Source organism: Falco naumanni, chromosome 3 (genome assembly GCF_017639655.2).
Source record: "Falco naumanni isolate bFalNau1 chromosome 3, bFalNau1.pat, whole genome shotgun sequence".
Lineage (NCBI taxonomy): Eukaryota > Metazoa > Chordata > Aves > Falconiformes > Falconidae > Falco > Falco naumanni.
Window position 1 is genome coordinate 39,555,827 of NC_054056.1, and position 12,444 is coordinate 39,568,270.

A 12,444-nucleotide genomic window follows, 5' to 3' on the forward strand; every position below is an offset into this window, starting at 1 on the left:
GATTAAGAAGTCAATGACCACTGATACCTTGAGGAGCAGACTTGCTTAAATGTTAAGTCTGTGAATAATTATGTACAAGCTCTGCCTGAAGTTGCACAGAGACAGCTGTTGACCCAACAGGTTTCACTTCCAATGTTGCTGCATAAAATGTTCAGCTCCTGCTGATGCTGCTCTTTGTAAGATTTTTACAAGACTGTACGGAGAAGACATGCATTTGAATCAGCATGAGGAAAAGTACAGCTGCTATTTCATCCTATTTTTAATCCAAATCATTCTCATTAACTAAAATGTAAAGGAAAAAGCACCACATTGCTTTTTGATGCAAAGTGGCTTTTTTTCCACATAAATGTTTCTGGCAAAGACAGATACAAGAGATTTAGCATGGATCCAGGCTTGGAGAAGGTTTCTCCAATAAGCAGGTGATGCCATTTTTCCTGTAGAATTCTGCCTGCACATGATTAATCCTTGTGTGATCTCTGATTGGCTGCTCTATGGGCTTATTTATGCGTCTCCCATGCTCTGAAGATGACAAAACAGCAACAGGTCTTGCCATTTCCTGTGAAAATATAAAAGCCTCCTTGTAAAAAAATCAGAGTGAATACTTGGCAGTTTTCTATTGCTAAATGTGCTGTGGCCAGGGGCAAAATAACAAGACAACTGTATAGCCTCTGCTATACAGATGTATATTTATTTAGCAGTGATCTACACTCTCACTGTTCCATCCCTGACCTAGCTTTTTATGTATATTAATAAATCATGAATGTATAACTAGATGACAGGGAGATAATGTATGGTGGTGTGCCATGAGTTACTGTGGACTGATAGTTTTTTACACACACATACACACGAACACAATTACTATATATATAATTATGGGCAAACTAAATGCTGTTACGGCAAAGTGACACAGACTTTATTTTCATTCTTATTTTTCTTGTGCACTGACTGGCATGATTCATTTGAAAAATAGGATAGATCTGATTTGTTTCCCCTGTTACAGGAACACCTACCCTGCTTGCACAGTTCAGTGAAAGCACCACATGGAAAAAATGAAAGCCTAAAGGAAACCCTGAGCAACCACTAGTCCATGCAAGGTTTCCCTGAAGTACATAAAGCATATACTACTGTATTTTTTTGTACAGTGAAAGGTTTTACTAAAAATGCTTGTCGCTGTAAGATTACAGAAATGACTGCTCTGCAATGATAGGAAATGGTCTTTGTGAAAAGTAACCCAACCAAGAAAAGACTATTTTAAGCTTGTTCTTGGTAAACTGCACTTTAAGTGACTGCAATCAATCTGCAATCTGCAGTTCCTTCCTGTGCTACAGCAATGTGCAGCTCTGCACTCAGAAGGGACAGACACAGACAGGATATTTTTTTCTTTCCCTAGCCAAAAGTCTGAGATGTATTAGGCCGTGGACACAACACTACAGTTCAAGTACCAACAAATGATTCTTTGCTACAACAGACACAAGTCTGAGCCATATCACCATTTATGACAGCACCCACGAAGCTCATGAGCCCCTGCATTTCCTGCAAGGATGCAGGTGGGAGCACAGATCGAGGGCTCTCATAGCAGGGCAGTCAGCTGAGAGACATTCCAGACTCATGGGCAGAACTAGACCTGACATTCTTGGGAAGATGCTGTAAACCCTTTACAAACAAATAAACAAAACCCAACAGAAAAATCCATACCAAAACACCCATTCGTCCCCCAAGATTCTCCCCAACCCTTCCTGCCTACCTTGCTCCACTCCATTAAAAGCTATTCAGTACACCAACTTTTAACCCCACGAGAACAAAAAACAAGTCAAGAGGAGTGGCAGGCAAAAAATAAGACCATTCCCTCCCCTACCCCAGTTGTGGTTAAATGTTGAAAAAGGAGAAATGACAGAGTCTTTGTACCATCAAGAAAGACTGCTAGCAATACAGGGTTTACAATGATAATGATGGGCAGCAGTATGAAATTCCAATAGTTTATGTTCCCTTTAAATAATTAAGATTCAGTTTTCAGCATCCTTGGTAGCACAGCGCTGACTGTGCACAGTGGCATTTAATCTTTATGGGTTCAGCATTCAGCAGATTTCAGATTTTCCAACAGTTGGCTAGGAAGCATCCCACTACACGCCTTCGCAGCGTGTAATTCTAGCACTATTAACACTTGAAATCAGCAATGGCAGCCTTGTGCAAACACTCCGCTGCCATTGCTGTGCGATGTGTAGCTAAACCAGTACCTGTGACTGTAGCCTTGGATTCCCTGGGTACACCCAGGCTCTCTGCAGGAAATGAATGGCTTACTTGTAGTGGGTTTTTTTTTTCCACTTCAAGGAAAGCAGTGTCCTGTGGTGGATTCAGCCTGTCTGCTTTCATTGTTGTACTAGAAAGATGTCAATTGTGGCCTTTTTATTTATTATGTTTTATAACATAGTTATTATTATGTAAAGTCTGTGAGGGCCACTGAGGTAATTAAAGAGCATGAGTTGAGTATGTAACCTGCACTTAGTTACGGGTAAGTCCGGTGTTGGGTGTCATCACGTGCAGGAGGATCGCGTTATAACATTTAACAGCTGTGGGATTCATGTGTCTCCATGCTAATTAAAGCACTGGATTAAGGGACATCTGTTCAGGCAGAGTCCCTTGCATGCACTGCCCAGCAGAGCTGCTATGAATTCTGGCCCATACATGTTTGTTTTAGGAAGCAAACTGGCAGGAAAGTGAGTTTTTGTTAACACAAGAGCTCGGTAAAAAAACTTAACTCTGCATTGATAAACCGTTTCTACACAAATTTCCCAGCTAGAGGTTGGACTTGGTATTTGGGGAGGGGAGTTGGCTTTGTTTTGGACTCATTTTTAATTGGAGTAGTCATTTACATAGCTTTTAGCCTCATGGAGATCTGCAGCTGAGTTAGTAGACTTGAGCAGGTGATTGGTAATGGGCACTCCTGGGAGTCCTTTGGGAGCACCTAATACTGCCTACACTCTGACGGAGCTGAACGGCTATGCACTTGCACTGAAATGTCTGGTGTACAGAGCTGCTAGTGAGACTATTTACATGCAGTGGCCTTTGTTTTATTACACCATGATTACAATAATTTTAACTTTTGTCTCTCTCTTCCTTCTTCCATCTTTATCATATAGAATCAACAGTACAGGCAGCCATTCCTAGCCTACCCATCTCTTTACATCCCATGAACCAATTGGGATTATGGGGCCATTAACACACAGGCTTCATTTGTTTTTTGTAGGCTCTGTGTGTGTGTGTACAAATATAAGTATATACATACACACTTGTGTATGTATGTCTATTATTCAGATGCTGCGTGCAAAAATACATACGTATATATATGTACATATATTACAGTATTTCTGTTTTCAAGGCAGCTTTTTGAAAACATGGTTGTATCCTCCCTTAGCTATCAGGCTGCACACCAAACCCACATTCTGCTGGCCTTGAATGCTCTGCCCAGTGTTTTCCAGGCATGTCCATAGTCTTCTGATTGACCCCTCCTTTGCACTAGCTCCCTATGAACTTCCTTCCTATAGGGCAACCTGGTGTAAGTCTGCGTAACAAACTAACCAGCTTCAGTGATTTGGGCTCTCTCAGCAGTGCTGGCACAGGGAGGGTGGATGCCAGAGGACAATGTTTTGAGTTGCAGCCCCTGAATCCAAACGTCTCGGGGAGATTTTTCAAGTATCAGAGAAATACTGCAGGACTACCCGAACTGCAACTCTGGAGGGACACAGACAATTCAGAAGTCACTCTCAGTGACCCTGAAGCTTTGTAACAGAGGGTTTGCCTTGCTGTGTGTCTCTTTCCCCATGATTTAACCTGCATATAGCTTGTCACCCGGAAATCTACAGGATGCCAAAGAGCAGGAGCTAATTTATGTGTCTTCACTGGCTAATGCCTTCACCTAAACCTCGAAGCTGAAGACAATGTCCTCCTTCTGATTCCTTTGCTACCATATAGGCTGCATATAAGGTAAAACAATGCCTATAGCTTCCAGCCATGTCAAAAATTACAAAGATAATTACGAATTTATCAAAGGGTTACCTCCTCATTAATGTTAAGACCATGACTCTTTGCATGTTGTCTGTCGCATCGGTGAAGATTTTTGTTGTAGCCCTCTGGTCTTTTAAAAATGGCATCATATGTGGAAACATCTCCTGTCTTGAGAAAAGGGGGGGAAATGGTTAATTCACAGTATTGCTTAACTTCACAGGTTACAGAATATCTGTAGTCAAATCAATACTTAAACAGTGCACATACAGCATTAGATGATGACAATTGTAATACTACTGAGCTACCATTGGCAAGTTTGGGTCACTGCTTTGGAACAGTCTGCAATAAAAATTACCTAATGACAGGTGGTATCTTTTTTTAAGTCTGTTCAGCTCTGAAATTTCCCTTGTGGCCATTTACCTCATTTCTTCCCTGTAATCTGTTGTAACTTTAGGAAATTTAACTGCTTTATTTGTTTTAACTTTCTGAACTTCATATTCTCCTTCTTTCATCTTTTTGTCAAATGATCTGGCACTGTAATGTAAAAGGAATGCAGGCATTTTCAAGATTCATTTGTTATGAAAAAGACAAAGGTATCCTGCAGTGGAATCACTAATTGATTTTTGATTAAAGCAGAACTGAGAAGAGTTCAGAAACAGGTAATCCTGTGATCCAGTAGTATGCATGTATCTGTCACATATGAAAATACAGCACACTCCAAGTCATAATTTTATAGTATTTATGATACCTGTTGACATAATTGCATCCAAATAAGCAACATTAAAGATAAGCAACATTAAGGATCTGATGTGCTAACAAATGCATTTTTTAAATCCAATCAAGAAGTTCTCATCAATGGAGTCAAAGGAATTTCAAAACCAAAAAGTTTTTAAGGAAACAAAAGCAAAATACTCTGTTGAAGTAGGCTGTCTGTTGTTAGTTAATGAACTTTATTAAAAGGTCTATATTCTGGTAAATATGTCAATCAATCACTGGTTTTGTGCAGGGCTGACTACAAATTTGAAAAATTGTGCATTTTGTTGGGCTTTTTTTTACCTCTAATTTTACAGTGTGCCAAATTTAGCCTTTGAAAAACTCCTGTATCTTGAGTCTGACAATTTACAATGCTATCCTCCAAAAATAGTCAAGTCAGGGCAGGTCATGAAGGCTATAATGGTTCCATTGAAAGGAAACCATAGTTAAGAGTGCTAGTGAGGCACTGATGTAATCACAGGCTTCATTTGGAAGGGTATCTCCATTGCTTGGTTCTGCCAAGAGGAGAAAGGTGGTTTGATATTTAACCTATCCATCCCATCATTTCTCAGAAAACATCAAGCCCCAGAGAATTATTTCAGGCATGTTCAAGAGCATCCTGCATCTAATTTGTCACTATTATTATTATTACTATTATTTTTATTATTATTACTACTACTACTACTACTACTATTACTATTGTTCTGTGTTTTCTTGCTTCTCCTTTCCTCCTCACACTACCAGTTTCATTCAGAATTTTAGAGGGCATCTGATTTGTGCTAACCACTGGGAATGTTATTTGCTCCTTCGTTTTTAATAACATGGTATTATTTGTCCATTATTCGTTACCTGTGTAACAGCGGATAAGTCACCCTTTCTGAAACTCACAGATAGGTAGCCAGCCTGTTATGTTAAACACTAGCCCTGTCCCGGACGGTCTGTTTAAGATCTTCTGCCAGATGCGTAGAGGAAACACTTCTGTGCTCAATACACTTATAAACTTTTGCTGTTGTTTCTCTTTGTTGTCAAATGCTGACTTAGCTGGCCTGGATGGTGGTGGTGGTGATGGTGAGCTGTTTCTTAAACCCTTCAGAGCCAGGGGCTCACACAGAGCAGATAATAAATTTGCACTCAGAGTGGGCATCCTCTGTGTACTGCAACTGAAGCTAAGCACTCTACTAAAGCCAAGCACTTTGCAAACATTCATTAACATTCCAGACACACATAAAATAGGTAATAGCTTTCTCCATGCCACAGAAGAAGAAATACTGCACAAACTATCTACAGTAACTGATGTAAAGCAATCAAGGGAGGAACTGTAGGCTAAGGGATTAAAAGGTAGGAATTTCTGGCTTCTGGCCATTTGCTGAGCGCATCCTCATTTTACTTCTCTCTGCTTCAGTCTCTGACACAGAGTTGGTTTTAAGTATTTAAGCTGCAAAAAGGAACGAAATTCCTTTTCCTGTATAAATAAAAAATTTCAAATTATCTAATTCCTTAATTGGACAGAAGAATGGGTTGAATCTGCTTCCTCCCCTGTGGCCATGGCCTGTGCTGTGAAGAAACCTATTAAACAGCTGTTACCGCTTTTTGTTTCCATGCCACTGGAGCAGCATTTTCCACAAACCAGGTCACTGGGAATGTGAAAACAGACTTTATATTGTAAGCAAAAACTCTACCATATGTTTGCTAATTCCATGCAAATTGGATAGACTGAGAGCTCCACCAGTCACAAGTGCACCATGCCAGCCCTCTGACCTGCCCTAGCCTTACTCTTGTGCTCTCCCTACCATGTTTTGTTAAGTATGGCGCTGACTGTGCCTGCTTGCCTTTGGCTCAGAGCACCTTCCCAAGGTAATGCTGAAATCAACACGCAAGGGTCTGACATTACACGTCTACCTGTCTTTCAGCAGGGTCACCCCGTCAATGCAGGAAATTTGCTGTTCCTTTAATACCCAGTGCTGTACTATGGTCTGTAACCTGCCCACATTCCAGGGCTATAGACCTGCAAACTCTCACAAGCCACCAGTCCTCTTGCTGCCCAGTGCTCTGTGTAATCAGCAGCCTATCACTTGGGTGGGGAGGACATTCATGGGGTGTATTTATTGTTATAAATAAATACACATTGCCTAATACTGATGCATTACATTGATATAACAAACATTTCAGAATTTTTTCATGTTATTTTTTTGGAGGAAAAATTAGTTAAGTTCAATGTCTCATATGACACTTTTCAGAGAGAAAAAGGTTTGCACCCAGGAAGTGTAGCCCAGCTGAGGCTGAAGGTGTAAGATTGTCTTCATTTCTGGTTTTAAATATGAGGACAGAGAGAATGAGGAAAAAGGGTGATATAATGCAGCAGAGATTGAGGAGTAAGGCACCTTACTAGTCTGCTTGAGTTACCACGTTAGTGCAACACCTTCAGAAGCATTCAGTTATCAAGGCATATATTGCTGTTATTGTTTTGAGTAGCTCTATTTTCTTTATTAAAGCTGAGCATATAGAAAAGTTGTGCAGTGCACACTGAAAACCTTTTGAAAACAAAGCACTTTCTTTTTAAAGGGTTCCCAAGAGTGTGCATTAACAGAAAAAACAAAGGTGCTGCATCCAGCCCTAGTGGCAGATGATGCCCTTCCTAGTGTTCTCCCTAAAGATGTCTCCCATTTTGGTTGGTCTTTAATCCCTGGCAAACCACGTCTCCCTTGCCATCCAGTGGAAGGCATTACCCTCATTTTACATCCAGAAGTAGCAAACACTCATTACACTTCACAAAGGCCTCTCCAGATGAAACCTGCTGTTCAGACACGAGATAGCCTTACTCGCCACTAACGTATGGTGTTTCTGCTGCTCTTTGAGATATTAGTGGGGTTTTCTTAGGCATCTGCCAGACCAGGTCCCTCACGACGCCCTTGCACAGGGACCACGCACCGCTACACAGAAACCCAGGGGAAGGCTCGGCCCTGCGGCCCTGCCAGGCCCCGGTTCGCCCCGGCTCGCCGCCTTCCCGCCCTCACCTTGGCCGGCCGGTGGAAGTAACTGAGCTCCGGAGGCCCTTCCCGCCTGGCCGGGACGTGGCTGAAGGCGGAGAGGGCAGAGAGGGGAGGCTGCCGCCTCCCTCCTGCCGCGCTACCGGGTGCCTCCTCCGGCCGTCCCGGCCCTCCCGTCACCGGGTCCGCAGCTGGGCCGGGGTCCGCCATGCTGCCGCCGTTACCCGGCAACACTCTGCCGCCGCCCGCGGGTGGCCTGCGGCGGGGGGAGGGCCCGGGCGGCGGGGGTATGGGCCCGGCAGGGTGTCCCGTAGCGCCGCCAAACGAGCTGCCGGCGCGGGGGGCAGCGGGCCAAGCCCCTCCCGGGCGCGACCCCGAGCCTGAGGCAGCCCGACGTGAACCGGCCCCGCGGCGCGGCTGGGCTCTGGTGGTTGCGGCCCCGGCGGAGCCCAGGGCGCTCCCGCAGGGCGCTGTTGAACTTGCCGGTGTGAGTTCCCGGGTACCCCGCAGTAAGGTTCCGGGCCCAGCCTGGAGCCGCGGCTACCCTGCCGCCTCAGCGGGCAGCAAGCCCTGCGGCCCGGCCCGGGGCTACGGCAGCGCCCCCCGGCCAGCGCCCCCGTCACGTACAGATCCTGGGGAGGAAGGCTGGAGCACAGCCCGGCCGAAAAGGAGCTGACTGACTGCCGTGGCAGTTTGCAGCAATCCAGAAATCCCCTTTTAAGTGGAGAAGTTGAATAAAACCACACCGAAGTGTGCAGTTTTTGTCAGAACAAGGATCCCCAGTGCTAAGGAACTTGGGGTCTCAGGCCAGCACCTCCTCACCCACTTGGGCACAGGTTTTAATGGAATTTTTAGTAATTTCTGGCAATGCAGTTGGAAATGCCTCTCGCACACAAACACCTGTGTAGGGGACACTGAAAGTAAGCATCTCCTGGGTCCAAATCTCCAACAAGAGACTCTAAAACTGCTCTGCCCTAGTAGCGCCTGGCTCCTAGTTTCAGTATCTATACCATGGTTATTCTGCTTTTATATATACACATAATTATGCCCATGCTGCTTCTTACTGTGCTGCCTGGGGGATCTGTGACTGGCTTGGTTTGGTTTACCTGTCTTTTCTGTAACCACAGTTGCAGAACCAATGTGCCGTAGGTACAGCATTGCTATTATCATTGCTACTGGTATCTTTTGACAGGCACTTTCACAACAGCACTTTTAGGCATCTTGAATTTTACTGAACATCCAAGATTTATTTAAAAATGCTAACATTCGGAGTACCAGAAATCTTCACAACCAATTGTTCTGGGCATCTTGGGCCCAAGCAATAAATCAGGCCTACTGATTTAAAAGTCCCGTTCCCACTGTACAGCTACTGCTCTCCCACCAGTAATGCACCAAATAACATGGAGCCTCTTGCTTCTTTGCAAGTGCAGTGTGAAGGCATTTGTACTCTGCAGGCTTGGGTGTGTGGTTTTTTTAATCATTCATGACAATTTCCATCTGCCTATCTAATAACATTCCTCTACCTATTAGGATCCTCTTCTTTCTGTAGCATAGGCCAAATTAGTGCAGCATAAGCGAGCAGTGGAATTGAAAATCCAACAGCCGCCTTACATCAGCTTCCTATGCAGAGACACATTTGCTACTGTGCAAGTGCTTTTTTGTAGTTTAGTCCAAGCACCAAGAGATAGCAAGCCCATTTATAAAAAGTAGCTTAGCTGAAGCTGCAGCTATAAATAGATCTGTGAGAGACCGTTTGCCAGAAATACAAACTAAGCTAGACAAGAGCTCTGAAGTCAGATTCGAAAGATTTCTCTGCAGTTTTCTTTCTACTGCTCCCATGTAGCTCATTTTGATTAACATTTAAGATGGAATTAATTATGATGAATTACACTATCTGGATGCAATTTAGATTGTTAAAAATATTGCTGGATGCTTGTTATAGATTTGCCACACCCCCATCTCCCCATTGGAAATACTTAAAATTGATGCTTTTCAGTTCATTTTTCCTGCCCAATGAAAAGTATAAATCTCTTTAGAATTATTTGACTCTTACAAAGGCCTTTTTCTTCCTGGTCACCTTTTGCAGACTCCCCAGAAGCAGGATAGGAATGCCCGGATACTTCTGTTCCAGTTATAACCAGATTTAGATCATATACAGACAGTATTCTACTGTTAAGTGTATGTTCCTGTTATGCAGTAGCATGGGAGGTCAGTTTATTTTCTTACCAACTTTAATAAAAACATGTGAACAGTTGTGAGAGGGCAATTGATAAATTTTAATTTATATGGTCAAAACTATGCATTCAAATACAGCTAAGCTCAGAGACCAAAGTGTTAAAAGTTGCTTTGAATTCAGTTCTTAAGGAGGAAAAGTTCAATTGCCTGCCTTCTTAGGGAGCAGTAATATCCCCCTCAGGTTCCACCACTCAAGTTCCTGAATTGCAAATATGTTGACATGTACTTTTATAGCCATAAAGGTGTCTCAAAGGCAGAGTCACTGTTCTGAAATGTGAAACTGGCTTATGGAATAACTTTGCAAGCAAATTCCTAAAAGGAATTTGTGAAGCAAATGGTAATGGGGCTGGGAGGAAGACATGACAGAGATGACCACAGGGGGATGGAGATGGGACAGACACAAGAGGCCAGATGACATTACTGGACAGGTCACTGATACGCAGAAAAAACACAGGAGCGTTTTCTTACTCCAAGCTGATGTACTTGTTTCAAACTCATGTCACTTAGAGCTGAGATGGCTAGCCTGCTGTCAAATTAAGACTTAGCAATTCATCTTCTGTCCTTGCTGTTTGACCTCAACATGCATCAGATTGCTGTTTGTTCCTGACCCTCAGCTGAGCCACGAAGGAGAGACAGTCTTTGCCACAATTGTTCCATCTGATGGCTCTTGAAAAAAAGGCTGAAACAAAAATGGCTCAAAAACTCTGTCCCCTTTCCACTACTGTAGCTTTGGTCCAAGCCAGTTACTTCACACAAGCACTTGTTTCTTCTGGATCCTAATTAGTGACAAACTGCCTGTCTCAAACAGGAAAGCTCTTCAGAAGTTTTCTGAAGGAGATGGGGACAACTATACATCACCTGCAAAAGTCAGCACACGTTTTGCAGTCTTCAGGGGTTTATTGTTCATAAGCTGCTCAGAATTTTTTTTAACTTTTCTTGAATATATCTGCTTTTTTGAGTAATTACCTACACAATTACTGTGACTGAGCCTCAGTCTGCAGATTGCAAACGTTTCCTGGTTGGCTTGTAACTACAATTTCAACTGCTTGACCAGAGAATCAGGCTTTTCAGATTATTGTGATTATTTTTATTCTAATAATTTTAAAACAATTATAAAATGATAACTGGTTGACTCATATAATTTGCAATTATTATTTGTATGCTGAAGTGGTGAGTTGACCCTGGCTGGACACCAAATGTCCACCAGGTCCCCTCCTCAACTGGACCAGGGACAGAAAATATAATGAAAGGCTTGTGGGCTGAGGTAAAGACAGGGAGAGATCACTTGCCAATTATGGGCAATTTGTCATGGGCAAAACAGACTTGACTTCGGGAAATTAATTTATTACCAATCAAATCAGAGTAGGAATATGAGAAATAAATCCAAATCTTACACCTTCCCCTCACTCCTCCCTTCTTCCTGGGCTTAATTTCACTCCCAATTTCTCTACCTCCTCCCCTCCAGCAGCGCAAGGGGACAGGGAATGGGGCTGTGGTCAGTTCATCACATGCTGTCTCTGCCGCTCCTTCCCACTTAGGGGGAGGCTCCTCACACTCTGCCCGGCTCCAGCGGTGGGTCCCTCCCATGGGGTGCCGTCCTTCAGGAACTCAGGAACAGCCTGCTCCAGCGTGGATACCCCCAGAGTCACAAGTCCTGCCAGCAAACCTGCTCCAGCCTCTCTCCACAGGGCCACAGGTCCTGCCATGAGCCTGCTCCAATGCGGCCTTCCCGTGGAGTTGCAGCCTCCTTTGGGCACCCACCTGCTTTGGTGTGGGGCCCTCCATGGGCTGCAGGTGGGTATCTGCTCCACCATGGACCTTCATGGGCTGCAGGGCCACAGCCTGCCTCAGCATGGGCTTCACCACGGGCTGCAGGGGAACCTCTGCTCCGGTGCCTGGAGCACCTCTTGCCTCTGTTTCTTCACTGACCTTGGTGTCTGCAGGGTTGTTGCTCTCATGTAGTTTTGCTCCTCTCTCTGGCTGCAGTTGCTGTTGTGCAGGTTTTTTCCCCTCTTCTTAAATACATTTTCCCAGAGGCACTACCATCGTTGCTGATGTGCTCAGCCTTGGCCAGTGATGGGTTCATCTTGGAGCTTGCCAGCACTGTCTCCATTGGACATGGAAGAAGTTTCTAGCAGCTTCGCACACAAGCCACCTCTGTAGCCACCCTGCTGCCCAAACCTTGCCACGCAAACCAAATACAGCTGGCTGATATCTGCTAAACGGATACTCCAATCCAGACAAATATACTGTTCAATAACCTTCTTGGTAAGTAGAGTAATACAAAATTCCATACATGAGATGACATTACTTGCATAACAATTGCTATTTGTAAGACTGTTTTGTAATGTAAACATGAAGATTTCTAGTCCAGGAATGTCAAGCTTTCAAAATACTTCACGTGCAATTTTTTCCTGTCAAAACTGAGATTTTCATGAAGAGCATCTCAATGGCTAAAGATACATTT

General features: G+C 43.8%; 1 protein-coding gene across 1 annotated transcript; it reads right to left on the reverse strand.

Moving 5' to 3' along the window:
- Positions 1-241: 241 nt before the first annotated feature.
- On the reverse strand, positions 242-8,071 carry C3H5orf49 (chromosome 3 C5orf49 homolog). Its single transcript, XM_040585479.1, has 3 exons — positions 7,770-8,071; positions 4,054-4,170; positions 242-556 (listed from the first exon to the last, which is right to left on the reverse strand). The coding sequence occupies exons 1-3, from the start codon at positions 7,950-7,952 to the stop codon at positions 377-379; spliced, it is 480 nt and encodes a 159-aa protein (XP_040441413.1). The 5' UTR covers positions 7,953-8,071; the 3' UTR covers positions 242-376.
- Positions 8,072-12,444: the final 4,373 nt, after the last annotated feature.